The sequence below is a fragment of the Heptranchias perlo genome, chromosome 27, assembly GCF_035084215.1.
Source record: "Heptranchias perlo isolate sHepPer1 chromosome 27, sHepPer1.hap1, whole genome shotgun sequence".
Taxonomy (NCBI): Eukaryota; Metazoa; Chordata; class Chondrichthyes; order Hexanchiformes; family Hexanchidae; genus Heptranchias; species Heptranchias perlo.
In genome coordinates this window covers 3,810,172-3,836,832 of record NC_090351.1, presented here as the reverse complement: position 1 = coordinate 3,836,832, position 26,661 = coordinate 3,810,172, and the positions used below count along the sequence as shown (strand labels likewise).

At 48.2% G+C, this 26,661-nt stretch overlaps 1 protein-coding gene across 1 annotated transcript in view; it reads left to right on the top strand.

Moving 5' to 3' along the window:
* Nucleotides 1-24,642, top strand: part of LOC137344348 (uncharacterized) — a 187,140-nt gene extending 162,498 nt beyond the window's left edge. Inside the window, exons 44-47 of the mRNA XM_068007225.1 lie at nt 17,123-17,237; nt 19,557-19,658; nt 24,001-24,077; nt 24,225-24,642. Coding sequence (XP_067863326.1) covers nt 17,123-17,237; nt 19,557-19,658; nt 24,001-24,077; nt 24,225-24,312 — 382 coding nt within the window. The 3' untranslated portion in view covers nt 24,313-24,642. The remainder of the gene's footprint in view (nt 1-17,122; nt 17,238-19,556; nt 19,659-24,000; nt 24,078-24,224) is intronic.
* The last annotated feature ends 2,019 nt before the right edge of the window (nt 24,643-26,661 follow it).

Here is a 26,661-nt window from a genome sequence, read left to right as displayed (position 1 = left end):
TTGTTGAAGGAGACAGTAACTCTAGGGGTCAGTGTGTGATATTAAAGAAGACAGTAACTCCAGGGGTCAGTGTGTGATGTCAAAGGAGACAGTAACTCTAGGGGTCAGTGTGTGATATTAAAGGAGACAGTAACTCTCGGGGTGAGTGTGTGATGTTAAAGGAGACAGTAACTCTAGGGGTCAGTGTGTGATATTAAAGGAGACAGTAACTCTCGGGGTCAGTGTGTGATATTAAAGGAGACAGTAACTCTAGGGGCCAGTGTGTGATTGTTAAAGGAGACAGTAACTCTCGGGATCAGTGCATGATGTTAAAGGAGACAGTAACTCCAGGGGTCAGTGTGTGATATTAATGGAGACAGTAACTCTCGGGGTCAGTGTGTGATATTAAAGGAGACAGTAACTCTAGGGGTCAGTGTGTGATATTAAAGGAGACAGTAACTCTAGGGGCCAGTGTGTGATTGTTAAAGGAGACAGTAACTCTCGGGATCAGTGTATGATGTTAAAGGAGACAGTAACTCGAGGGGTCAGTGTGTGATATTAAAGGAGACAGTAACTCTCGGGGTCAGTGTGTGATTGTTAAAGGAGACTGTAACTCTCGGGATCAGTGTGTGATATTAAAGGAGACAGTAACTCTAGGGGTCAGTGTATGATGTTAAAGGAGACAGTAACTCGAGGGGTCAGTGTGTGATTGTGAAAGGAGACAGTAACTCTGTGGGTCAGTGTGTGATGTTAAAGGAGACAGTAACTCTAGGGGTCAGTGTGTGATTGTGAAAGGAGACAGTAACTCAAGTGGTCAGTGTGTGATGTTAAAGGATACAGTAAGTCTCGGGGTCAGTGTGTGATATTAAAGGAGACAGTGTCTCTCGGGCTCAGTGTGTGATTGTTAAAGGAGACAGTAACTCTCGGGGTCAGTGTGTGATATTAAAGGAGACAGTAACTCTCGGGGTCAGTGTGTGATATTAAAGGAGACAGTGTCTCTCGGGCTCAGTGTGTGATTGTTAAAGGAGACAGTAACTCTAGGTGTCAGTGTGTGATTGTGAAAGGAGACAGTAACTCAAGTGGTCAGTGTGTGATGTTAAAGGAGACAGTAAGTCTCGGGGTCAGTGTGTGATATTAAAGGAGACAGTGTCTCTCGGGCTCAGTGTGTGATTGTTAAAGGAGACAGTAACTCTCGGGGTCAGTGTGTGATATTAAAGGAGACAGTAACTCTAGGGGTCAGTGTGTGATATTAAAGGAGACAGTAACTCCTGGGATCAGTGTGTGATTGTTAAAGGAGACAGTAACTCTTGGGGTCAGTGTGTGATATTAAAGGAGACAGTATCTCTAGGGGTCAGTGTGTGATGTTCAAGGAGACAGTAACTCCTGGGGTCAGTGTGTGATATTAAAGGAGACAGTAACTCTCGGGGTCAGTGTGTGATGTTAAAGGAGACAGTAACTCTAGTGGTCAGTGTGTGATATTAAAGGAGACAGTAACTCTAGGTGTCAGTGTGTGATATTAAAGGAGACAGTAACTCTGTGGGTCAGTGTGTGATATTAAAGGAGACAGTCAGTCTCGGGGTCAGTGTGTGATATTAAAGGAGACAGTGTCTCTCGGGCTCAGTGTGTGATTGTTAAAGGAGACAGTAACTCCAGGGGTCAGTGTGTGATTGTTAAAGGAGACAGTAACTCTCTGGGTCAGTGTGTGATGTTAAAGGAGACAGTGACTCTCGGGGTCAGTGTGTGATTGTTAAAGGAGACAGTGTCTCTAGGGGTCAGTGTGTGATGTTAATGGAGACAGTAACTCCAGGGGTCAGTGTCTCATTGTTAAAGGAGACATTAACTCTCGGGGTCAGTGTGTGATTGTTAAAGGAGACAGTGACTCTCGGGGTCAGTGTGTGATATTAATGGAGACACTGACTCTCGGGGTCAGTGTGTGATTGTTAAAGGAGACAGTAACTCCAGGGGTCAGTGTGTGATTGTTAAAGGAGACAGTGACTCTCGGGGTCAGTGTGTGATTGTTAAAGGAGACAGTAACTCCAGGGGTCAGTGTGTGATTGTTAAAGGAGACAGTAACTCTCGGGGTCAGTGTGTGATATTAAAGGAGACAGTAACTCTCGGGGTCAGTGTGTGATATTAAAGGAGACAGTAACCCTCGTGGTCAGTGTGTGATATTAAAGGAGACAGTAACTCTAGGGGTCAGTGTGTGATATTAAAGGAGACAGTGACTCTCGGGGTCAGTGCGTGATTGTTAAAGGAGACAGTGACTCTAGGGTTCAGTGTGTGATTGTTAAAGGAGACAGTAACTCTAGGGGTCAGTGTGTGATATTAAAGGAGACAGTAACTCTCGGGGTCAGTGTGTGATATTAAAGGAGACAGTGACTCTCGGGGTCAGTGTGTGATTGTTAAAGGAGACAGGAACTCTAGGGGTCAGTGTGTGATATTAAAGGAGACAGTGACTCTCGGGGTCAGTGTGTGATATTAAAGGAGACAGTAACTCTCGGGGTCAGTGTGTGATATTAAAGGAGACAGTGACTCTCGGGGTCAGTGTGTGATGTTAAAGGAGACAGTAGCTCTCGGGGTCAGTGTGTGATTGTGACAGGAGACAGTAACTCAAGTGGTCAGTGTATGATGTTAAAGGAGACAGTAAGTCTCGGGGTCAGTGTGTGATTGTTAAAGGAGACAGTAACTCTCGGGGTCAATGTGTGATATTAAAGGAGACAGTAAGTCTCGGGGTCAGTGTGTGATATTAAAGGAGACAGTAACTCTCGGGGTCAGTGTGTGATATTAAAGGAGACAGTGACTCTCGGGGTCAGTGTGTGATGTTAAAGGAGACAGTAACTCTCGGGGTCAGTGTGTGATTGTTAAAGGAGACAGTGACTCTAGGGGTCAGTGTGTGATTGTTAAAGGAGACAGTAACTCTTGGGGTCAGTGTGTGATTGTTAAAGGAGACAGTAACTCTCGGGGTCAGTGTCTGATATTAAAGGAGACAGTAACTTTAGGGGTCAGTGTGTGATATTAAAGGAGACAGTAACTCTAGGGCTCAGTGTGTGATTGTTAAAGGAGACAGTGACTCTAGGGGTCAGTGTGTGATTGTTAAAGGAGACAGTAACTCTTGGGGTCAGTGTGTGATTGTTAAAGGAGACAGTAACTCTCGGGGTCAGTGTGTGATTGTTAAAGGAGACAGTGACTCTAGGGGTCAGTGTGTGATTGTTAAAGGAGACAGTAACTCTTGGGGTCAGTGTGTGATTGTTAAAGGAGACAGTAACTCTCGGGGTCAGTGTCTGATATTAAAGGAGACAGTAACTTTAGGGGTCAGTGTGTGATATTAAAGGAGACAGTGACTCTAGGGCTCAGTGTGTGATTGTTAAAGGAGACAGTGACTCTTGGGGTCAGTGTGTGATATTAAAGGAGACATTAACTCTTGGGGTCAGTGTGTGATTGTTAAAGGAGACAGTAACTCTACGTGTCAGTGTGTGATGCTGAAGGAGACAGTGACTCTCGGTGTCAGTGTGTGATATTAAAGGAGACAGTAACTCTCGGGGTCAGTGTGTGATTGTTAAAGGAGACAGTAACTCTCGGGGTCAGTGTGTGATTGTTAAAGGAGACAGTAAGTCTCGGGATCAGTGTATGATGTTAAAGGAGACAGTAAGTCTCGGGGTCAGTGTGTGATTGTTAAAGGAGACAGTAACTCTCGGGGTCAATGTGTGATATTAAAGGAGACAGTAAGTCTCGGGGTCAGTGTGTGATATTAAAGGAGACAGTAACTCTAGGGGTCAGTGTGTGATGTTAAAGGAGACAGTAACTCTCGGGGTCAGTGTGTGATTGTTAAAGGAGACAGTAACTCTTGGGGTCAGTGTGTGATTGTTAAAGGAGACAGTAACTCTTGGGGTCAGTGTGTGATTGTTAAAGGAGACAGTCACTCACGGGGTCAGTGTCTGATATTAAAGGAGACAGTAACTCTAGGGGTCAGTGTGTGATATTAAAGGAGACAGTAACACTAGGGCTCAGTGTGTGATTGTTAAAGGAGACAGTAACTCTTGGGGTCAGTGTGTGATATTCAAGGAGACAGTAACTCTAGGGGTCAGTGTGTGATATTAAAGGAGACAGTAACTCTCGGGGTCTGTGTGTGATTGTTAAAGGAGACAGTAAGTCTCGGGATCAGTGTATGATGTTAAAGGAGACAGTAACTCTCGGGGTCAGTGTGTGATTGTTAAAGGAGACAGTGACTCTTGGGGTCAGTGTGTGATATTAAAGGAGACATTAACTCTTGGGGTCAGTGTGTGATTGTTAAAGGAGACAGTAACTCTACGTGTCAGTGTGTGATGCTGAAGGAGACAGTGACTCTCGGTGTCAGTGTGTGATATTAAAGGAGACAGTAACTCTCGGGGTCAGTGTGTGATTGTTAAAGGAGACAGTAAGTCTCGGGATCAGTGTATGATGTTAAAGGAGACAGTATCTCTCGGGGTCAGTGTGTGATTGTTAAAGGAGACAGTGACTCTCGGGGTCAGTGTGTGATATTAAAGGAGACAGTGACTCTCGGGGTCAGTGTGTGATTGTTCAAGGAGACAGTAACTGAAGTGGTCAGTGTGTGATGTTAAAGGAGACAGTAAGTCTCGGGATCAGTGTATGATGTTAAAGGAGACAGTATCTCTCGGGGTCAGTGTGTGATTGTTAAAGGAGACAGTGACTCTCGGGGTCAGTGTGTGATATTAAAGGAGACAGTAAGTCTCGGGGTCAGTGTGTGATATTAAAGGAGACAGTGTCTCTCGGGCTCAGTGTGTGATTGTTAAAGGAGACAGTAACTCTCGGGATCAGTGTGTGATTGTTAAAGGAGACAGTAACTCTAGGGGTCAGTGTGTGATATTAAAGGAGACAGTAACTCTCGGGGTCAGTGTGTGATATTAAAGGAGACAGTAACTCCAGGGGTCAGTGTGTGATTGTCAAAGGAGACAGTAACTCTTGGGGTCAGTGTGTGATATTAAAGAAGACAGTAACTCTCGGGGTCAGTGTGTGATATTAACGGAGACAGTAACTCTAGGTGTCAGTGTGTGATATTAAAGGAGACAGTAACTCTGTGGGTCAGTGTGTGATATTAAAGGAGACAGTAAGTCTCGGGGTCAGTGTGTGATATTAAAGGAGACAGTGTCTCTCGGGCTCAGTGTGTGATTGTTAAAGGAGACAGTAACTCTCGGGATCAGTGTGTGATTGTTAAAGGAGACAGTAACTCTCGGGGTCAGTGTGTGATATTAAAGGAGACAGTAACTCTCGGGGTCAGTGTGTGATATTAAAGGAGACAGTAACTCTCGGGGTCAGTGTGTGATGTTAAAGGAGACAGTAACTCTAGGGGTCAGTGTGTGATATTAAAGGAGACAGTAACTCGAGGGGTCAGTGTGTGATTGTTAAAGGAGACAGTAACTCTCGGGGTCAGTGTGTGATGTTAAAGGAGACAGTAACTCTAGGGGTCAGTGTGTGATATTAAAGGAGACAGTAACTCGAGGGGTCAGTGTGTGATTGTTAAAGGAGACAGTAACTCTTGGCGTCAGTGTGTGATTGTTAAAGGAGACAGTAACTCCAGGGGTCAGTGTGTGATTGTTAAAGGAGACAGTGACTCTCGGGGTCAGTGCGTGATATTAAAGGAGACATGAACTCTTGGGGTCAGTGTGTGATTGTTAAAGGAGACAGTGACTCTTGGGGTCAGTGTGTGATTGTTCAAGGAGACAGTGACTCTTGGGGTCAGTGTCTGATTGTTAAAGGAGACAATAACTCCAGATGTCAGTGTTTGATTGTTAAAGGAGACAGTGTCTCTGGGGGTCAGTGTGTGATATTAATGGAGACAGTGACTCTTGGGGTCAGTTTGTGATGTTAAAGGAGACAGTGACTCTTGGGGTCATTGTGTGATTGTTAAAGGAGACAGTGACTCTTGGGGTCAGTGTGTGATTGTTAAAGGAGACAGTGACTCTCGGGGTCAGTGTGTGATTGTTAAAGGAGACAGTGACTCTTGGGGTCAGTGCGTGATATTAAAGGAGACAGTGACTCTCGGGGTCAGTGTGTGATTGTTAAAGGAGACAGTGACTCTTGGGGTCATTGTGTGATTGTTAAAGGAGACAGTGACTCTTGGGGTCAGTGTGTGATATTAATGGAGACAGTAACTCTTGGGGTCAGTGTGTGATATTAAAGGAGACAGTAACTCTCGTGGTCAGTGTGTGATTGTTGAAGGAGACAGTAACTCTAGGGGTCAGTGTGTGATATTAAAGGAGACAGTAACTCTCGGGGTCAGTGTGTGATATTAAAGGAGACAGTAACTCTCGGGGTCAGTGTGTGATATTAAAGGAGACAGTAACCCTCGTGGTCAGTGTGTGATATTAAAGGAGACAGTAACTCTCGGGGTCAGTGTGTGATATTAAAGGAGACAGTGACTCTCTGGGTCAGTGCGTGATTGTTAAAGGAGACAGTGACTCTAGGGTTCAGTGTGTGATTGTTAAAGGAGACAGTAACTCTTGGGGTCAGTGTGTGATTGTTAAAGGAGACAGTGACTCTTGGGGTCAGTGTGTGATATTAATGGAGACAGTAACTCTTGGGGTCAGTGTGTGATATTAAAGGAGACAGTAACTCTCGTGGTCAGTGTGTGATTGTTGAAGGAGACAGTAACTCTAGGGTTCAGTGTGTGATTGTTAAAGGAGACAGTGACTCTAGGGGTCAGTGTGTGATTGTTCAAGGAGACAGTAACTCTAGGGGTCAGTGTGTGATTGTTAAAGGAGACAGTAACTCTAGGGGTCACTGTGTGATATTAAAGGAGACAGTGACTCTCGGTCAGTGTGTGATTGTTAAAGGAGACAGTAACTCTAGGGGTCAGTGTGTGATTGTTCAAGGAGACAGTAACTCTTGGGGTCAGTGTGCGATATTAAAGGAGACAGTAACTCTCGGGGTCAGTGTGTGATATTAATGGAGACAGTAACTCTAGGGGTCAGTGTGTGATTGTTAAAGGAGACAGTAACTCTCGGGGTCAGTGTATGATTGTAAAAGGAGACAGTAACTCTAGTGGTCAGTGCGTGATGTTAAAGGAGACATTAACTCTAGGTTGTCAGTGTGTGATATTAAAGGAGACAGTAACCCTAGTGGTCAGTGTGTGATATTAAAGGAGACAGTAACTCCAGGGGTCAGTGTGTGATATTAAAGGAGACAGTGACTCTCGGGGTCAGTGCGTGATTGTTAAAGGAGACAGTGACTCTAGGGGTCAGTGTGTGATTGTTAAAGGAGACAGTGACTCTCGTGGGTCAGTGTTAGATATTAAATGACACGGTGACTCGAGGGGTCAGTTAATGATATTTAAGGAGACAGCGACTCTAGGGGTCAGTGTGTGATATTAAAGGAGACAGTAACTCTCGGTGTCAGTGTGTGATATTAAAGGAGACAGTGACTCTCGGGGTCAGTGTGTGATATTAGAGCAAACAGTGACTCTCGGACAGTGTGTGATTGTTCAAGGAAAAGTAACTCTCGGGGTCAGTGTGTGATATTAAAGGAGACAGTAACTCTAGGGGTCAGTGTGTGATATTAAAGGAGACAGTAGCTCTCGGGGTCAGTGTGTGATTGTTAAAGGAGACAGTAACTCCAGGTGTCAGTGTGTGATGCTGAAGGAGACAGTGACTCTCGGTGTCAGTGTGTGATATTAAAGGAGACAGTAACTCTAGGGGTCAGTGTGTGATTGTTAAAGGAGACAGTAACTCTAGGGGTCAGTGTGTGATTGTTAAAGGAGACAGTAAGTCTCGGGATCAGTGTATGATGTTAAAGGAGACAGTAACTCTCGGGGTCAGTGTGTGATTGTGAAAGGAGACAGTGTCTCTCGGGCTCAGTGTGTGATTGTTAAAGGAGACAGTAACTCTCGGGGTCAGTGTGTGATATTAAAGGAGACAGTAACTCCAGGGGTCAGTGTGTGATTGTCAAAGGAGACAGTAACTCTTGGGGTCAGTGTGTGATATTAAAGAAGACAGTAACTCTCGGGGTCAGTGTGTGATATTAACGGAGACAGTAACTCTAGGTGTCAGTGTGTGATATTAAAGGAGACAGTAACTCTGTGGGTCAGTGTGTGATATTAAAGGAGACAGTAAGTCTCGGGGTCAGTGTGTGATATTAAAGGAGACAGTGTCTCTCGGGCTCAGTGTGTGATTGTTAAAGGAGACAGTAACTCTAGGGATCAGTGTGTGATTGTTAAAGGAGACAGTAACTCTCGGGGTCAGTGTGTGATGTTAAAGGAGACAGTAACTCTCGGGGTCAGTGTGTGATATTAAAGGAGACAGTAACTCTCGGGGTCAGTGTGTGATGTTAAAGGAGACAGTAACTCTAGGGGTCAGTGTGTGATATTAAAGGAGACAGTAACTCGAGGGGTCAGTGTGTGATTGTTAAAGGAGACAGTAACTCTCGGGGTCAGTGTGTGATGTTAAAGGAGACAGTAACTCTAGGGGTCAGTGTGTGATATTAAAGGAGACAGTAACTCGAGGGGTCAGTGTGTGATTGTTAAAGGAGACAGTAACTCTTGGCGTCAGTGTGTGATTGTTAAAGGAGACAGTAACTCCAGGGGTCAGTGTGTGATTGTTAAAGGAGACAGTGACTCTTGGGGTCAGTGTCTCATTGTTAAAGGAGACAGTGACTCTCGGGGTCAGAGCGTGATATTAAAGGAGACATGAACTCTTGGGGTCAGTGTGTGATTGTTAAAGGAGACAGTGACTCTTGGGGTCAGTGTGTGATTGTTCAAGGAGACAGTGACTCTTGGGGTCAGTGTGTGATTGTTAAAGGAGACAATAACTCCAGATGTCAGTGTTTGATTGTTAAAGGAGACAGTGTCTCTGGGGGTCAGTGTGTGATATTAATGGAGACAGTGACTCTTGGGGTCAGTGTGTGATGTTAAAGGAGACAGTGACTCTTGGGGTCAGTGTGTGATTGTTAAAGGAGACAGTGACTCTCGGGGTCAGTGTGTGATTGTTAAAGGAGACAGTGACTCTTGGGGTCAGTGCGTGATATTAAAGGAGACAGTGACTCTCGGGGTCAGTGTGTGATTGTTAAAGGAGACAGTGACTCTTGGGGTCATTGTGTGATTGTTAAAGGAGACCATGACTCTTGGGGTCAGTGTGTGATATTAATGGAGACAGTAACTCTTGGGGTCAGTGTGTGATATTAAAGGAGACAGTAACTCTCGTGGTCAGTGTGTGATTGTTGAAGGAGACAGTAACTCTAGGGGTCAGTGTGTGATATTAAAGGAGACAGTAACTCTCGGGGTCAGTGTGTGATATTAAAGGAGACAGTAACCCTCGTGGTCAGTGTGTGATATTAAAGGAGACAGTAACTCTCGGGGTCAGTGTGTGATATTAAAGGAGACAGTGACTCTCTGGGTCAGTGCGTGATTGTTAAAGGAGACAGTGACTCTAGGGTTCAGTGTGTGATTGTTAAAGGAGACAGTAACTCTTGGGGTCAGTGTGTGATTGTTAAAGGAGACAGTGACTCTAGGGGTCAGTGTGTGATTGTTCAAGGAGACAGTAACTCTAGGGGTCAGTGTGTGATTGTTAAAGGAGACAGTAACTCTCGGGGTCACTGTGTGATATTAAAGGAGACAGTGACTCTCGGTCAGTGTGTGATTGTTAAAGGAGACAGTAACTCTAGGGGTCAGTGTGTGATTGTTCAAGGAGACAGTAACTCTTGGGGTCAGTGTGCGATATTAAAGGAGACAGTAACTCTCGGGGTCAGTGTGTGATATTAATGGAGACAGTAACTCTAGGGGTCAGTGTGTGATTGTTAAAGGAGACAGTAACTCTCGGGGTCAGTGTGTGATTGTAAAAGGAGACACTAACTCTAGTGGTCAGTGCGTGATGTTAAAGGAGACATTAACTCTAGGTTGTCAGTGTGTGATATTAAAGGAGACAGTAACCCTAGTGGTCAGTGTGTGATATTAAAGGAGACAGTAACTCCAGGGGTCAGTGTGTGATATTAAAGGAGACAGTGACTCTCGGGGTCAGTGCGTGATTGTTAAAGGAGACAGTGACTCTAGGGGTCAGTGTGTGATTGTTAAAGGAGACAGTGACTCTCGTGGGTCAGTGTTAGATATTAAATGACACGGTGACTCGAGGGGTCAGTTAATGATATTTAAGGAGACAGCGACTCTAGGGGTCAGTGTGTGATATTAAAGGAGACAGTAACTCTCGGTGTCAGTGTGTGATATTAAAGGAGACAGTGACTCTCGGGGTCAGTGTGTGATATTAAAGCAGACAGTGACTCTCGGTCAGTGTGTGATTGTTCAAGGAAAAGTAACTCTCGGGGTCAGTGTGTGATATTAAAGGAGACAGTAACTCTCGGGGTCAGTGTGTGATATTAAAGGAGACAGTAGCTCTCGGGGTCAGTGTGTGATTGTTAAAGGAGACAGTAACTCCAGGTGTCAGTGTGTGATGCTGAAGGAGACAGTGACTCTCGGTGTCAGTGTGTGATATTAAAGGAGACAGTAACTCTAGGGGTCAGTGTGTGATTGTTAAAGGAGACAGTAACTCTCGGGGTCAGTGTGTGATTGTTAAAGGAGACAGTAAGTCTCGGGATCAGTGTATGATGTTAAAGGAGACAGTAACTCTCGGGGTCAGTGTGTGATTGTGAAAGGAGACAGTGTCTCTCGGGCTCAGTGTGTGATTGTTAAAGGAGACAGTAACTCTTGGGGTCAGTGTGTGATATTAAAGGAGACAGTAACTCTCGGGGTCAGTGTGTGATATTAAAGGAGACAGTAACTCCTGGAGTCAGTGTGTGATTGTTAAAGGAGACAGTAACTCTCGGGGTCAGTGTGTGATATTAAAGGAGACAGTAACTCTAGGGGTCAGTATGTGATGTTAAAGGAGACAGTAACTCTCGGGGTCAGTGTGTGATATTAAAGGAGACAGTAACTCTGTGGGTCAGTGTGTGATATTAAAGGAGAGAGAAAGTCTCGGGGTCAGTGTGTGATATTAAAGGAGACAGTGTCTCTCGGGCTCAGTGTGTGATTGTTAAAGGAGACAGTAACTCCAGGGGTCAGTGTGTGATTGTTAAAGGAGACAGTAACTCTCGGGGTCAGTGTGTGATGTTAAAGGAGACAGTAACTCCAGGGGTCAGTGTGTGATATTAATGGAGACACTGACTCTCGGGATCAGTGTGTGATTGTTAAAGGAGACAGTAACTCCAGGGGTCAGTGTCTCATTGTTCAAGGAGACAGTAACTCCAGGGGTCAGTGTGTGATTGTTAAAGGAGACAGTGACTCTCGGTGTCAGTGTGTGATATTAAAGGAGACAGCAACTCTTGGGGTCAGTGTGTGATTGTTAAAGGAGACAGTAAGTCTCGGGATCAGTGTATGATGTTGAAGGAGACAGGAACTCTCGGGGTCAGTGTGTGATTGTTAAAGGAGACAGTGACTCTAGGGGTCAGTGTGTGATATTAAAGGAGACAGTGACTCTCGGGGTCAGTGTGTGATTGTTAAAGGAGACAGTAACTCAAGTGGTCAGTGTGTGATGTTAAAGGAGACAGTAAGTCTCGGGGTCAGTGTGTGATATTAAAGGAGACAGTAACTCTCGGGGTCAGTGTGTGATATTAAAGGAGACAGTAACTCTAGGGGTCAGTGTGTGATATTAAAGAAGACAGTAAGTCTCGGGGTCAGTGTGTGATATTAAAGGAGACAGTGTCTCTCGGGCTCAGTGTGTGATTGTCAAAGGAGACAGTAACTCTTGGGGTCAGTGTGTGATATTAAAGAAGACAGTAACTCTTGGGGTCAATGTGTGATATTAAAGGAGACAGTGTCTCTCGGGCTCAGTGTGTGATTGTTAAAGGAGACAGTAACTCTAGGGATCAGTGTGTGATTGTTAAAGGAGACAGTAACTCTCGGGGTCAGTGTGTGATATTAAAGGAGACAGTAACTCTCGGGGTCAGTGTGTGATATTAAAGGAGACAGTAACTCTAGGGGTCAGTGTGTGATATTAAAGGAGACAGTAACTCTAGGGGTCAGTGTGTGATATTAAAGGAGACAGTAACTACAGGGGTCAGTGTGTGATTGTTCAAGGAGTCAGTAACTCTTGGGGTCAGTGTGTGATATTAAAGGAGACAGTAACTCTCGGGGTCAGAGTGTGATATTAAAGGAGACAGTGACTCCAGGGGTCAGTGTGTGATATGAAAGGAGACAGTAACTCCAGGGGTCAGTGTGTGATTGTTAAAGGAGACAGTGACTCTTGGGGTCAGTGTCTCATTGTTGAAGGAGACAGTGACTCTCGGGGTCAGTGCGTGATATTAAAGGAGACATTAACTCTTGGGGTCAGTGTGTGATTGTTAAAGGAGACAGTGTCTCTGGGGGTCAGTGTGCGATATTAATGGAGACAGTGACTCTTGGGGTCAGTGTGTGATTGTTAAAGGAGACAGTGACTCTTGTGGTCAGTGTGTGATTGTTAAAGGAGACAGTGACTCTTGGGGTCAGTGTGTGATTGTTAAAGGAGACAGTGACTCTCGGGGTCAGTGTGTGATTGTTAAAGGAGACAGTGACTCTTGGGGTCAGTGTGTGATATTAATGGAGTCAGTAACTCTTGGGGTCAGTGTGTGATTGTTGAAGGAGACAGTAACTCTTGGGGTCAGTGTGTGATATTAAAGGAGACAGTAACTCTCGGGGTCAGTGTGTGATATTAAAGGAGACAGTAACTCTCGGGGTCAGTGTGTGATATTAAAGGAGACAGTAACTCTCGTGGTCAGTGTGTGATTGTTGAAGGAGACAGTAACTCTAGGGGTCAGTGTGTGATATTAAAGGAGACAGTAACTCTCGGGGTCAGTGTGTGATATTAAAGGAGACAGTAACCCTCGTGGTCAGTGTGTGATATTAAAGGAGACAGTGACTCTCTGGGTCAGTTCGTGATTGTTAAAGGAGACAGTGACTCTTGGGTTCAGTGTGTGATTGTTAAAGGAGACAGTAACTCTTGGGGTCAGTGTGTGATTGTTCGAGGAGACAGTGACTCTAGGGGTCAGTGTGTGATTGTTCAAGGAGACAGTAACTCTAGGGGTCAGTGTGTGATTGTTAAAGGAGAAAGTGACTCTAGTGGGTCAGTGTTAGATATTAAATGACACGTTGTCTCGAGGGGTCAGTTAATGATATTTAAGGAGACAGTAACTCGAGGGGTCAGTGTGTGATATTAAAGGAGACAGTAACTCTAGGGGTCAGTGTGTGATATTAAAGCAGACAGTGACTCTCGGGGTCAGTGTGTGATTGTTAAAGGAGACAGTAACTCTCGGGGTCAGTGTGTGATATGAAAGGAGACAGTAACTCTAGGTGTCAGTGTGTGATATTAAAGGAGACAGTAACTCCAGGGGTCAGTGTGTGATATTAAAGGAGACAGTGACTCTCGGGGTCAGTGCGTGATTGTTAAAGGAGACAGTGACTCTAGGGGTCAGTGTGTGATTGTTCAAGGAGACAGTAACTCTAGGGGTCAGTGTGTGATTGTTAAAGGAGACAGTGACTCTAGTGGGTCGGTGTTAGATATTAAATGACACGGTGACTCGAGGGGTCAGTTCATGATATTTAAGGAGACAGTGACTCTCGGGGTCAGTGTGTGATATTAAAGGAGACAGTAACTCTAGGTGTCAGTGTGTGATATTAAAGGAGACAGTGACTCTCGGGGTCAGTGTGTGATAATAAAGCAGACAGTGACTCTCGGTCAATGTGTGATGTTAAAGGAGACAGTAACTCTCGGGGTCAGTGTGTGATATTAAAGGAGACAGTAACTCTAGGGGTCAGTGTGTGATATTAAAGGAGACAGTAACTCTCGGGGTCAGTGTGTGATATTAAAGGAGACAGTGACTCTTGGGGTCAGTGTGTGATATTAAAGGAGACAGTAACTCGAGGGGTCAGTGTGTGATATTAAAGGAGACAGTGAATCTCGGTCAGTGTGTGATTGTTAAAGGAGACAGTAACTCTTGGGGTCAGTGTGTGATTGTTAAAGGGGACAGTAACTCTCGGGGTCAGTGTGTGATATTAATGGAGACAGTAACTCTAGGGGTCAGTGTGTGATTGTTAAAGGAGACAGTAACTCTAGTGGTCAGTGTGTGATTGTTAAAAGAGACAGTAACTCTAGGGGTCAGTGTGTGATTGTTAAAGGAGACAGTAACTCTTGGGGTCAGTGTGTGATTGTTAAAGGAGACAGTAACTCTTGGGGTCAGTGTGTGATTGTTAAAGGAGACAGTAACTCTCGGGGTCAGTGTGTGATATTAAAGGAGACAGTAACTCTCGGGGTCAGTGTGTGATTGTTAAAGGAGACAGTAACTCTCGGGGTCAGTGTGTGATATTAAAGGAGACAGTAACTCTAGGGGTCAGTGTGTGATTGTTAAAGGAGACAGTAACTCTAGTGGTCAGTGTGTGATTGTTAAAAGAGACAGTAACTCTAGGGGTCAGTGTGTGATTGTTAAAGGAGACAGTAACTCTAGTGGTCAGTGTGTGATTGTTAAAAGAGACAGTAACTCTAGTGGTCAGTGTGTGATTGTTAAAAGAGACAGTAACTCTCGTGGTCAGTGTGTGATTGTTAAAAGAGACAGTAACTCTCGTGGTCAGTGCGTGATGTTAAAGCAGACAGTGACTCTCGGGGTCAGTGTGTGATTGTTAAAGGAGACAGTAACTCTCGGGGTCAGTGTGTGATATTAAAGCAGACAGTGACTCTCGGGGTCAGTGTGTGATTGTTAAAGGAGACAGTAACTCTCGGGGTCAGTGTGTGATATTAATGGAGACAGTAACTCTCGGGGTCAGTGTGTGATATTAAAGGAGACAGTAACTCTCGGGGTCAGTGTGTGATATTAAAGGAGACAGTAACTCTAGGGGTCAGTGTGTGATATTAAAGCAGACAGTAACTCTCGGGGTCAGTGTGTGATATTAAAGCAGACAGTGACTCTCGGGGTCAGTGTGTGATATTAAAGGAGACAGTAACTCTCGGGGTCAGTGCGTGATATTAAAGGAGACAGTAACTCTCGGGGTCAGTGTGTGATATTAAAGGAGACAGTAACTCTAGGGGTCAGAGTGTGATATTAAAGGAGACAGTGACTCTCGGGGTCAGTGTGTGATTGTTAAAGGAGACAGTAACTCTCGGGGTCAGTGTGTGATATTAAAGGAGACAGTAACTCTCGGGGTCAGTGTGTGATATTAAAGGAGACAGTAACCCTAGTGGTCAGTGTGTGATATTAAAGGAGACAGTAACTCCAGGGGTCAGTGTGTGATATTAAAGGAGACAGTGACTCTCGGGGTCAGTGCGTGATTGTTAAAGGAGACAGTAACTCTCGGGGTCAGTGTGTGATATTAAAGGAGACAGTAACTCTCGGGGTCAGTGTGTGATATTAAAGGAGACAGTAACCCTAGTGGTCAGTGTGTGATATTAAAGGAGACAGTAACTCCAGGGGTCAGTGTGTGATATTAAAGGAGACAGTGACTCTCGGGGTCAGTGTGTGATTGTTCAAGGAGACAGTGACTCGAGGGGTCAGTGTGTGATTGTTGAAGGAGACAGTGACTCTAGTGGGTCAGTGTTAGATATTAAATGACACGGTGACTCGAGGGGTCAGTTCATGATATTTAAGGAGACAGTGACTCTAGGGGTCAGTGTGTGATATTAAAGCAGACAGTGACTCTCGGGGTCAGTGTGTGATATTAAAGCAGACAGTGACTCTCGGGGTCAGTGTGTGATATTAAAGCAGACAGTGACTCTCGATCAATGTGTGATGTTAAAGGAGACAGTAACTCTCGGGGTCAGTGTGTGATATTAATGGAGACAGTAACTCTAGGGGTCAGTGTGTGATATTAAAGGAGACAGTAACTCTCGGGGTCAGTGTGTGATTGTTAAAGGAGACAGTAACTCTAGGGGTCAGTGTGTGATTGTTAAAGGAGACAGTAACTCTAGGGGTCAGTGTCTGATGTTAAAGGAGACAGTGACTCTCGGGGTCAGTGTGTGATATTAAAGGAGACAGTAACTCGAGGGGTCAGTGTGTGATTGTTAAAGGAGACAGTAACTCTCGGGGTCAGTGTGTGATATTAAAGGAGACAGTAACTCTCGGGGTCAGAGTGTGATATTAAAGGAGACAGTAACTCTCGGGGTCAGAGTGTGATATTAAAGGAGACAGTAACTCTCGGGGTCAGAGTGTGATATTAAAGGAGACAGTAACTCTCGGGGTCAGTGTGTGATATTAAAGGAGACAGTAACTCTAGGGGTCAGTGTGTGATTGTTAAAGGAGACAGTAACTCTATGGGTCAGTGTGATATTAAAGGAGACAGTAACTCTCGGGGTCAGAGTGTGATATTAAAGGAGACAGTAACTCTAGGGGTCAGAGTGTGATATTAAAGGAGACAGTAACTCTCGGGGTCAGTGTGTGATTGTTAAAGGAGACAGTAACTCTATGGGTCAGTGTGATATTAAAGGAGACAGTAACTCTCGGGGTCAGAGTGTGATATTAAAGGAGACAGTAACTCTAGGGGTCAGAGTGTGATATTAAAGGAGACAGTAACTCTCGGGGTCAGTGTGTGATATTAAAGGAGACAGTAACTCTCGGGGTCAGAGTGTGATATTAATGGAGACAGTAATTCGAGGGGTCAGTGTGTGATATTAAAGGAGACAGTAACTCTTGGGGTCAGTGTGTGATATTAAAGGAGACAGTAACTCTAGGGGTCAGAGTGTGATATTAAAGGAGACAGTAACTCTCGGGGTCAGTGTGTGATATTAAAGGAGACTGAGTCTTAGGGTCAGTTTGTGACCCCTCCGGTCCGTTTACTTCCTTTGTCCTATCGCTGTCTCTGTCCCGCTCCTTGTCCTGAGCATCATTTCCGAGACACTCCCCTGGACTGAAGTGACCTCTGACCTTAACTCAGCAATGGCCCGCATGGCAGATGATCGCATGTCGCCGGCCACTGCGGGCGGGGGTGGCGGGATTGAGATGGGCGGAGGAGTATCGGCCCGGATCTGGCTCCTCCCTCTCTCACTCAGAGTCGAAATGAGTCTCTGCAGCAGAGGAAGAGGGAGGGATTCAATGGATGGACATGTGACCCCCCCACCCCCACCCCTGTAATGATTGACTGTCGTAAGCCAGCTGCCTCCTGTGGAGTCCGTGCCCCTATCCCTGACTGTCTTTCACCATGTTCCGGCAGGTTCCGCAGTTTAACAAAGCAGTTCTTCAGGAAGGCCGATGGGGTGATAGTGGTCTACGACATTACTGACTCTCAATCTTTCACTGAGGTGCACTACTGGCTGGCCAGTATTAAGGTAAGGAGCAGTCCCCTTCAGGGCTTTCGTTCTGAGCATGCTTTGGATCAGTCCCCCGACTCTGAGCCCAGGGCAGGACTTCGATCTCTGTTGACGAGTCCTGCGGACACAATGGGGCTGCTTCGTCCTCCTCTGTTCATTAACGTCAGTGACAACGTAGCTCCGAATTCTGTAATGAGAAGTTTTCGGTGTGCAAGCTCCTTTTGAGCTCACTCTTTGGGTCAGTACCAGCCCATTCCCTGGCAGTGCCAGCCTTGTCTCACTGGTACCCCTCTTGCCCTGTACCAGCCCATTCCCTGGCAGTGCCAGCCTTGTCTCGCTGGTACCCCTCTTGCCCTGTACCAGCCCATTCCCTGGCAGTGCCAGCCTTGTCTCGCTGGTACCAGTCTTGCCCCTGTACCAGCCTGGTTTAGCCTGAGGCACTGGCTGGGGAGTACAGAGCTTGTGGCGGAGGTCGAAGGTGATGGATTCGGTCTTCCCAGTGTTGAGCTGGAGAAAATTGTGGCTCATCGAAGACTGGATGTCACTGTGGATGGATTGAGAGGAGTGGCAGAGAGCGAGAGCTGGGTGTCATCAGCATATTCCTGTAACTTACAGAAATACAGGCACTTTCATAGACATCAATGGTGTTCATTGCAACCCACTTTTGAAGTGACCAAAACTCCTGATTTTGCTCCTTTAATGGCCCGGGCCTATTTGGAGAAGTAAGTTAGCTGGGTCCCACTCCAGGACTTGTGCCCATAATCCAGGCTGACTTTGGGTGGGAGGAGATTGGCTTCAGAGGCCCTGAGCTGGGTGTGGCCACTGAGGGAGTGCTGCACTGTCAGAGGTGCTGCCTTTCAGAAAATACATTAAACCAAGGTGAAAATAAAAGATCCCAAGGCACTATTGGAAGAGCAGGGGAGTTCTCCCCGGTGTCCGGCCAATATTTATCCCTCAACCAACATCACTAAAAACCGCTGATCTGGTCAGTGGTGTGTAAATTGATGCTGTGTTCACCTGAACTTCAAAAGTACTTCATTGGCTGTGATGTATTGAGGATATGAGAGGTGCAACAAAAATGTAAATTCTTTCTAATAATTGAGTCTGGTGATTGTGAAAAGTTTAAAAAATAAACAATATCAAAACAGCTATGGCCATTAATTGCCAAAAGATAATTTTAAGATCATTACATGTGATAAGACAAATGTCTCTCTCTCCACCTCTCCCTCATCCTCTCTCTCTCCTTCTGTCTCTCTCTCCCTCCATCTCTCTCTCTCTCTCTCTCCATCTCTTGCTCTCTCTTCCTCTGTCTCTTTCTCTCTCTCGCCATCTCTCTCTTTCTGTCTCTCTCTCCCTCTCTCTCTCCAACTCTTTCTCCCGCCCTCTCTCTGTCCCTCCTCTCTCTCTCTCACTCTGCCTCTCCCTCATCTCTCCCTCTCCGACTACCTCTCTATCTCTTTTTCTCTTCTTCTTTTCCCTCCCTCCCCCTCCCTCCGTCCTTCCCTCTTTCCCCCTCCCTCCATCCGTCCCTCCCTCTCTCTCTCTCCCCCTCCGTCCCTCCCTCTCTCTCTCTCTCCCCCTCCGTCCCTCCCTCTCTCTCTCTCCCCCTCCGTCCCTCCCTCTCTCTCTCTCTCCCCCTCCGTCCCTCCCTCTCTCTCTCTCCCCCTCCGTCCCTCCCTCTCTCTCTCTCTCCCTCCGTCCCTCCCTCTCTCTCTCTCCCCCTCCGTCCCTCCCTCTCTCTCTCTCCCCCTCCGTCCCTCCCTCTCTCTCTCTCCCCCTCCGTCCCTCCCTCTCTCTCTCTCCCCCTCCGTCCCTCCCTCTCTCTCTCTCCCCCTCCGTCCCTCCCTCTCTCTCTCTCCCCCTCCGTCCCTCCCTCTCTCTCTCTCCCCCTCCGTCCCTCCCTCTCTCTCTCTCCCCCTCCGTCCCTCCCTCTCTCTCTCTCTCTCCCCCTCCGTCCCTCCCTCTCTCTCTCTCCCCCTCCGTCCCTCCCTCTCTCTCTCTCCCCCTCCGTCCCTCCCTCTCTCTCTCTCCCCCTCCGTCCCTCCCTCTCTCTCTCTCCCCCTCCGTCCCTCCCTCTCTCTCTCTCCCCCTCCGTCCCTCCCTCTCTCTCTCTCCCCCTCCGTCCCTCCCTCTCTCTCTCTCCCCCTCCGTCCCTCCCTCTCTCTCTCTCCCCCTCCGTCCCTCCCTCTCTCTCTCTCTCTCCCCCTCCGTCCCTCCCTCTCTCTCTCTCTCTCCCCCTCCGTCCCTCCCTCTCTCTCTCTCTCTCTCCCCCTCCGTCCCTCCCTCTCTCTCTCTCTCTCCCCCTCCGTCCCTCCCTCTCTCTCTTTATCTCTTCAGGAGGCAGCGGCTGACGGAGTCTCCATTCTTCTCCTGGGTAACAAGTTGGATGACGCTGCTCACCGTCAGGTCCCTACGGCCGAGGGAAAGCGCCTCGCCCAGGTTGGTGTCTGTCCTTCATGCTGACAACTGTAGTGAGGCCTCCACTGCCACCCAGCACAGAGGGAATGTTTCCCCACTAACCTTGCCCCATTGACAGTGCTGACGTGTTGCTGGGACACATTTTCCATGAGTCAGCCCAAACAATGAGGTTATTCTCCTTTTGGGGGGGGGCATCAGAGGAGGGTTCTCACCTGATGTCCACATGTCCAGTTTGCCAGTCGAGGTCACCAGGGGGTGTTCAGGGAGATGGGCCTCTCCTGATATTGGTGGCCACACCCAGCTCAGGGCCTCTGAAGCCAATCTCCTCCCACCCAAAGTCAACAAAGACCAGAAGTGGAATCCAGGCCCTTCCATCTCACTGAGGTCACTGGGTCATCGAGCCAATCACTGATGGGGCTTGAACTGGTCTCTCTCACTGCATGGGGTTCACTAACCTCGAGTGGCCTGGCAGAGGTCGTAATCCATCATTCCAGCTGATTGTCACGGGCACCGGTGCCAGTGGTGAAGGGCGGGCAGGTAAACCTCTACCCTTAGATTGGTCCCTGAACTGGGACAAACTGAGGTTTACACCTTCATTAAACCGCAGTGGAAGAAAAACATCAGTAAATGGTTTCCTGCCCAGTCTTAGCCTGGTCATTCCCACTACTGGGGGCCCATTGTACTCAACTCACTACTGGGGGCCCATTGTACTCAACTCACTACTGGGGGCCCATTGTACTCAACTCACCACTGGGGGCCCATTGTACTCAACTCACCACTGGGGGCCCATTGTACTCAACTCACTACTGGGGGCCCATTGTACTCAACTCACTACTGGGGGCCCATTGTACTCAGCTCACTACTGGGGGCCCATTGTACTCAACTCACTACTGGGGCCCATTGTACTCAACTCACTACTGGGGGCCCATTGTACTCAACTCACTACTGGGCCCATTGTACTCAACTCACTACTGGGGCCATTGTAATCAACTCACTACTGGGGGCCCATTGTACTCAACTCACTACTGGGGCCCATTGTACTCAACTCACTACTGGGGGCCCATTGTACTCAACTCACTACTGGGACCCATTGTACTCAACTCACTACTGAGGGCCCATTGTACTCAACTCACTACTGGGGGCCCATTGTACTCAACTCACTACTGGGGGCCCATTGTACTCAACTCACTACTGGGGGCCCATTGTACTCAACTCACTACTGGGGGCCCATTGTACTCAACTCACTACTGGGGGCCCATTGTACTCAACTCACTACTGGGGGCCCATTGTACTCAACTCACTACTGGGGGCCCATTGTACTCAGCTCACTACTGGGGGCCCATTGTACTCAACTCACTACTGGGGCCCATTGTACTCAACTCACTACTGGGGGCCATTGTACTCAACTCACTACTGGGGGCCCATTGTACTCAACTCACTACTGGGCCCATTGTACTCAACTCACTACTGGGGCCATTGTAATCAACTCACTACTGGGGGCCCATTGTACTCAACTCACTACTGGGGCCCATTGTACTCAACTCACTACTGGGGGCCCATTGTACTCAACTCACTACTGGGACCCATTGTACTCAACTCACTACTGAGGGCCCATTGTACTCAACTCACTACTGGGGGCCCATTGTACTCAACTCACTACTGGGACCCATTGTACTCAACTCACTACTGAGGGCCCATTGTACTCAACTCACTACTGGGGGCCCATTGTACTCAACTCACTACTGGGGACCATTGTACTCAATTCACTACTGGGACCCATTGTACTCAACTCACTACTAGGACCCATTGTACTCAACTCACTACTGAGGGCCCATTGTACTCAACTCACTACTGAGGGCCCATTGTACTCAACTCACTACTGAGGGCCCATTGTACTCAACTCACTACTGGGGGCCCATTGTACTCAACTCACTACTGGGGGCCCATTGTACTCAACTCACTACTGGGGCCCATTGTACTCAACTCACTACTGGGACCCATTGTACTCAACTCACTACTGGGACCCATTGTACTCAAGTCGCTACTGAGGGCCCATTGTACTCAACTCACTACTGGGGGCCCATTGTACTCAAATCACTACTGGGGGCCCATTGTACTCAACTCACTACGGGGGGCCCATTGTACTCAACTCACTACTGGGGGCCCATTGTACTCAACTCACTACTGGGGCCCATTGTACTCAACTCACTACTGGGACCCATTGTACTCAAGTCACTACTGAGGGCCCATTGTACTCAACTCACTACTGGGGGCCCATTGTACTCAACTCACTACTAGGGGCCCATTGTACTCAACTCACTACTGGGGGCCCATTGTACTCAACTCACTACTGGGGGCCCATTGTACTCAACTCACTACTGGGACCCATTGCACTCAACTCACTACTGGGGGCCCATTGTACTCAACTCACTACTGGGACCCATTGTACTCAACTCACTACTGGGGGCCCATTGTACTCAACTCACTACTGGGGGCCCATTGTACTCAACTCACTACTGGGACCATTGTACTCAACTCACTACTGGGACCATTGTACTCAACTCACTACTGGGGGCCCATTGTACTCTACTCACTACTGGAGCCCATTGTACTCAACTCACTACTGGGGCCCATTGTACTCCACTCACTACTGGGGGCCCATTGTACTCAACTCACTACTGAGACCCATTGTACTCAACTCACTACTGGGACCCATTGTACTCAACTCACTACTGGGACCCATTGTACTCAACTCACTACTGGGACCCATTGTACTCAACTCACTACTGAGGGCCCATTGTACTCAACTCACTACTGAGGGCCCATTGTACTCAACTCACTACTGAGACCCATTGTACTCAACTCACTACTGGGACCCATTGTACTCAACTCACTACTGGGACCCATTGTACTCAACTCACTACTGAGGGCCCATTGTACTCAACTCACTACTGGGGGCCCATTGTACTCAACTCACTACTGGGGCCTATTGTACTCAACTCACTACTGGGCCCCATTGTACTCAACTCACTACTGGGGGCCCATTGTACTCAACTCACTACTGGGGCCCATTGTACTCAACTCACTACTGGGACCCATTGTACTCAAGTCACTACTGAGGGCCCATTGTACTCAACTCACTACTGGGGGCCCATTGTACTCAACTCACTACTAGGGGCCCATTGTACTCAACTCACTACTGGGGGCCCATTGTACTCAACTCACTACTGGGGGCCCATTGTACTCAACTCACTACTGGGACCCATTGCACTCAACTCACTACTGGGGGCCCATTGTACTCAACTCTCTACTGGGACCCATTGTACTCAACTCACTACTGGGGGCCCATTGTACTCAACTCACTACTGGGGGCCCATTGTACTCAACTCACTACTGGGACCATTGTACTCAACTCACTACTGGGGGCCCATTGTACTCAACTCACTACTGGGGCCCATTGTACTCAACTCACTACTGGGGCCCATTGTACTCAACTCACTACTGGGGGCCCATTGTACTCAACTCACTACTGAGACCCATTGTACTCAACTCACTACTGGGACCCATTGTACTCAACTCACTACTGGGGCCCATTGTACTCAACTCACTACTGGGACCCATTGTACTCAATTCACTACTGGGACCCATTGTACTCAAGTCACTACTGAGGGCCCATTGTACTCAACTCACTACTGGGGGCCCATTGTACTCAACTCACTACTGGGGGCCCATTGTACTCAACTCACTACTGGGGGCCCATTGTACTCAACTCACTACTGGGGGCCCATTGTACTCAACTCACTACTGGGGGCCCATTGTACTCAACTCACTACTGGGGGCCCATTGTACTCAACTCACTACTGGGGGCCCATTGTACTCAACTCACTACTGGGGGCCCATTGTACTCAACTCACTACTGGGGGCCAATTGTACTCAACTCACTACTGGGCGCCCATTGTACTCAACTCACTACTGGGGGCCCATTGTAGTCAACTCACTACTGGGGCCCATTGTACTCAACTCACTACTGGGACCCATTGTACTCAACTCACTACTGTGCCTATGTAAAGATCGCCCTCCTTATATGAATGTGCAAGTGGTGGTGAGCTCTCTGAAGCTGCAGTGTAAGGTGCTGTTTTGCGGTATTAGCCTTGTGTTCACACACGCGGTGTGTCAGACAGTCTGAGGGACACTGACTTACGGTGACACCATAACAGGGCAGCTTTGGAGGAGGAGCCACTGAGTAACCAAGGTAGTGATCATTTCTTAGTGACTATATCTACGATGCAGTGCAGTGACTGTACACCAGGGCCTGTCCTCACCCCCTCTCTCTCTCTCTCTCTCTCTCTGCTTCCCTCTCCAGGAATACGACCTCTTGTTCTATGAGTGCAGTGCCAGCTCCGGTCACAACATCAGCCCTCCCATGGTGCATCTGGCAAAGTGAGTGAGGCATTGTGGGAAGCCGTGCTTCCTGTGTGTTGTACTGTCTGTTTACTTCCTGTGTGTTGTCTAAACTTTGTCTGTGATTAACACGCTGCCAGGTGCCATCTGTTTAGTTCACTACGATCTCTCGATGTCTCTTTACAGATTGCTGAAACAGCAGGAGGAGAAGATTAAAGAGACGGTGGTGGAGATAGTGAAACGGCCCCCAGAGAAGGGCAAATGCTGCACATAGCCCAGTCGCACCGCCCCCGTCACACCGCCCCGTCACACCGCCCCGTCACACCGCCCCGTCACACCGCCCCGTCACACCGCCCCGTCACACCGCCCCGTCACACCGCCCCGTCACACCGTCCCGTCACTCTGTCCCATCCCATCACACAGGGATATCCTGCCAGTGCTGGACAGCAGCTTATTCAGTCCCAGTGCTAGAGATTGTGCAAATAAACACGATACTCACAAAGTGTTATTCACAATGCAGTGCTACAGAGAGTACAGTGACAGTACCCACAGTGTAAAGGGTAACGTCACTGTGTATTCAGATTGTACGTGGGTACTACATGGTGCGTTACATGGGTGGGGGGAGTACGTGGGTGGAGGGGTTACGTGGGTGGGGGGGTACGTGGGTGGAGGGAGTACGTGGGTGGGGGGGTTATGTGGGTGGAGGGGTTACGTGGGTGGGGGGGTACGTGGGTGGAGGTGGTACGTGGGTGGAGGTGGTACGTGGGTGGGGGGTACGTGGGTGGGGGGGTACGTGGGTGGAGGGGTACGTGGGTGGGGGGTACGTGGGTGGGGGGGTTACGTGGGTGGGGGGTTACGTGGGTGGAGGGGTTACGTGGGTGGAGGGGTACGTGGGTGGGGGGGTACGTGGGTGGGGGGGGTTACGTGGGTGGGGGGGTACGTGGGTGGGGGGGGTTACGTGGGTGGGGGGTTACGTGGGTGGGGGGTACGTGGGTGGAGGGAGTACGTGGGTGGGGGGGTACGTGGGTGGGGGGTACGTGGGTGGGGGTACGTCAAATAAACGACTACTGTTCTGAGGCTATTTAAACAGGGAGCATTGCACCACTTTTATTGGGACCCTTTTATTGGGACCCCTTCTTAAAGAGGAAGTCTTGCCATTACAGGCCTTTAAGTGGAAAGCCTCACCAATAGGATCCCATTTAAGAGATGTTTACCCTATTGACACTTGTACATCATTTTGTTTTGCTCTCGATTGGCTGATTTTTGTTTAATGAGGTGGAGAGGCTTGAGCTGGGGAATGTTACAGAGGCCCAGGCAGCTGTCAGAGTGCCAGTAACCAGTGGCACTGCCAGTCCCCTCACTGGCCTTTTTAATGGCACTGTAGCCAAAACATTCCAATCTTGGGCAATCATCTTAACCCATCTGCCCCCTCGGGGATGTAAAAGATCCAATGGCACTATTTGAAGAAGAGCAGGGGAGTTCTCCCCGGTGTCCTGGCCAATATTTATCCCTCAACAAACATCACTAAAACAGACTATCTGGTCATTATCACATTGCTGTTTGTGGGATCTTGCTGTGCGCAAATTGGCTGCTGCATTTCCTACATTACAACAGTGACTACACTTCAAAAAGTATTTCATTGGCTGTAAGGCGCTTTGAGACACCCTGAGATTGTGAAAGGTGTTAGTATAAATGTAAGTTCTTACTTTGTTCGAACTGATCACTTCAGATTAGCAGTGACAGACTCTCCCCACCCATTTAATCTCCTCCCACAGCCCATGTACACTGTCCCCTATCATGGACTCTCCCCACAGCCCATGTACACTGTCCCCTATCATGGACTCTCCCCACAGCCCATGTACACTGTCCCCTATCACGGTCTCCACCCACAGCCCATGTACACTGTCCCCTATCACGGTCTCCACCCACAGCCCATGTACACTGTCCCCTATCACGGTCTCCACCCACAGCCCATGTACACTGTCCCCTATCACGGTCTCCACCCACAGCCCATGTACACTGTCCCCTATCATGGACTCTCCCCACAGCCCATGTACACTGTCCCCTATCACGGTCTCCACCCACAGCCCATGTACACTGTCCCCTATCATGGACTCTCCCCACAGCCCATGTACACTGTCCCCTATCACGGTCTCCACCCACAGCCCATGTACACTGTCCCCTATCACAGTCTCCACCCACAGCCCATGTACACTGTCCCCTATCACGGTCTCCACCCACAGCCCATGTACACTGTCCCCTATCACGGTCTCTCCCCACAGCCCATGTACACTGTCCCCTATCACGGTCTCCACCCACAGCCCATGTACACTGTCCCCTATCACGGTCTCCACCCACAGCCCATGTACACTGTCCCCTATCACGGTCTCCACCCACAGCCCATGTACACTGTCCCCTATCACGGACTCTACCCACCCATTTAATCTACTAAGGGAAAGTTCTGTAGAAACACTCCCTGATCCCTAAAATTGATCAAACAGCACCCCCTAACATCCAGCCATCCTCTCATCTTCACCATTCAACCCTGGTTTGCTGTCCTGCGCAGACAATCCCCCCTCTCTTGGCCCCTCTGCAAACGGTGCAGGAGCCTGCGTGTGCCCGA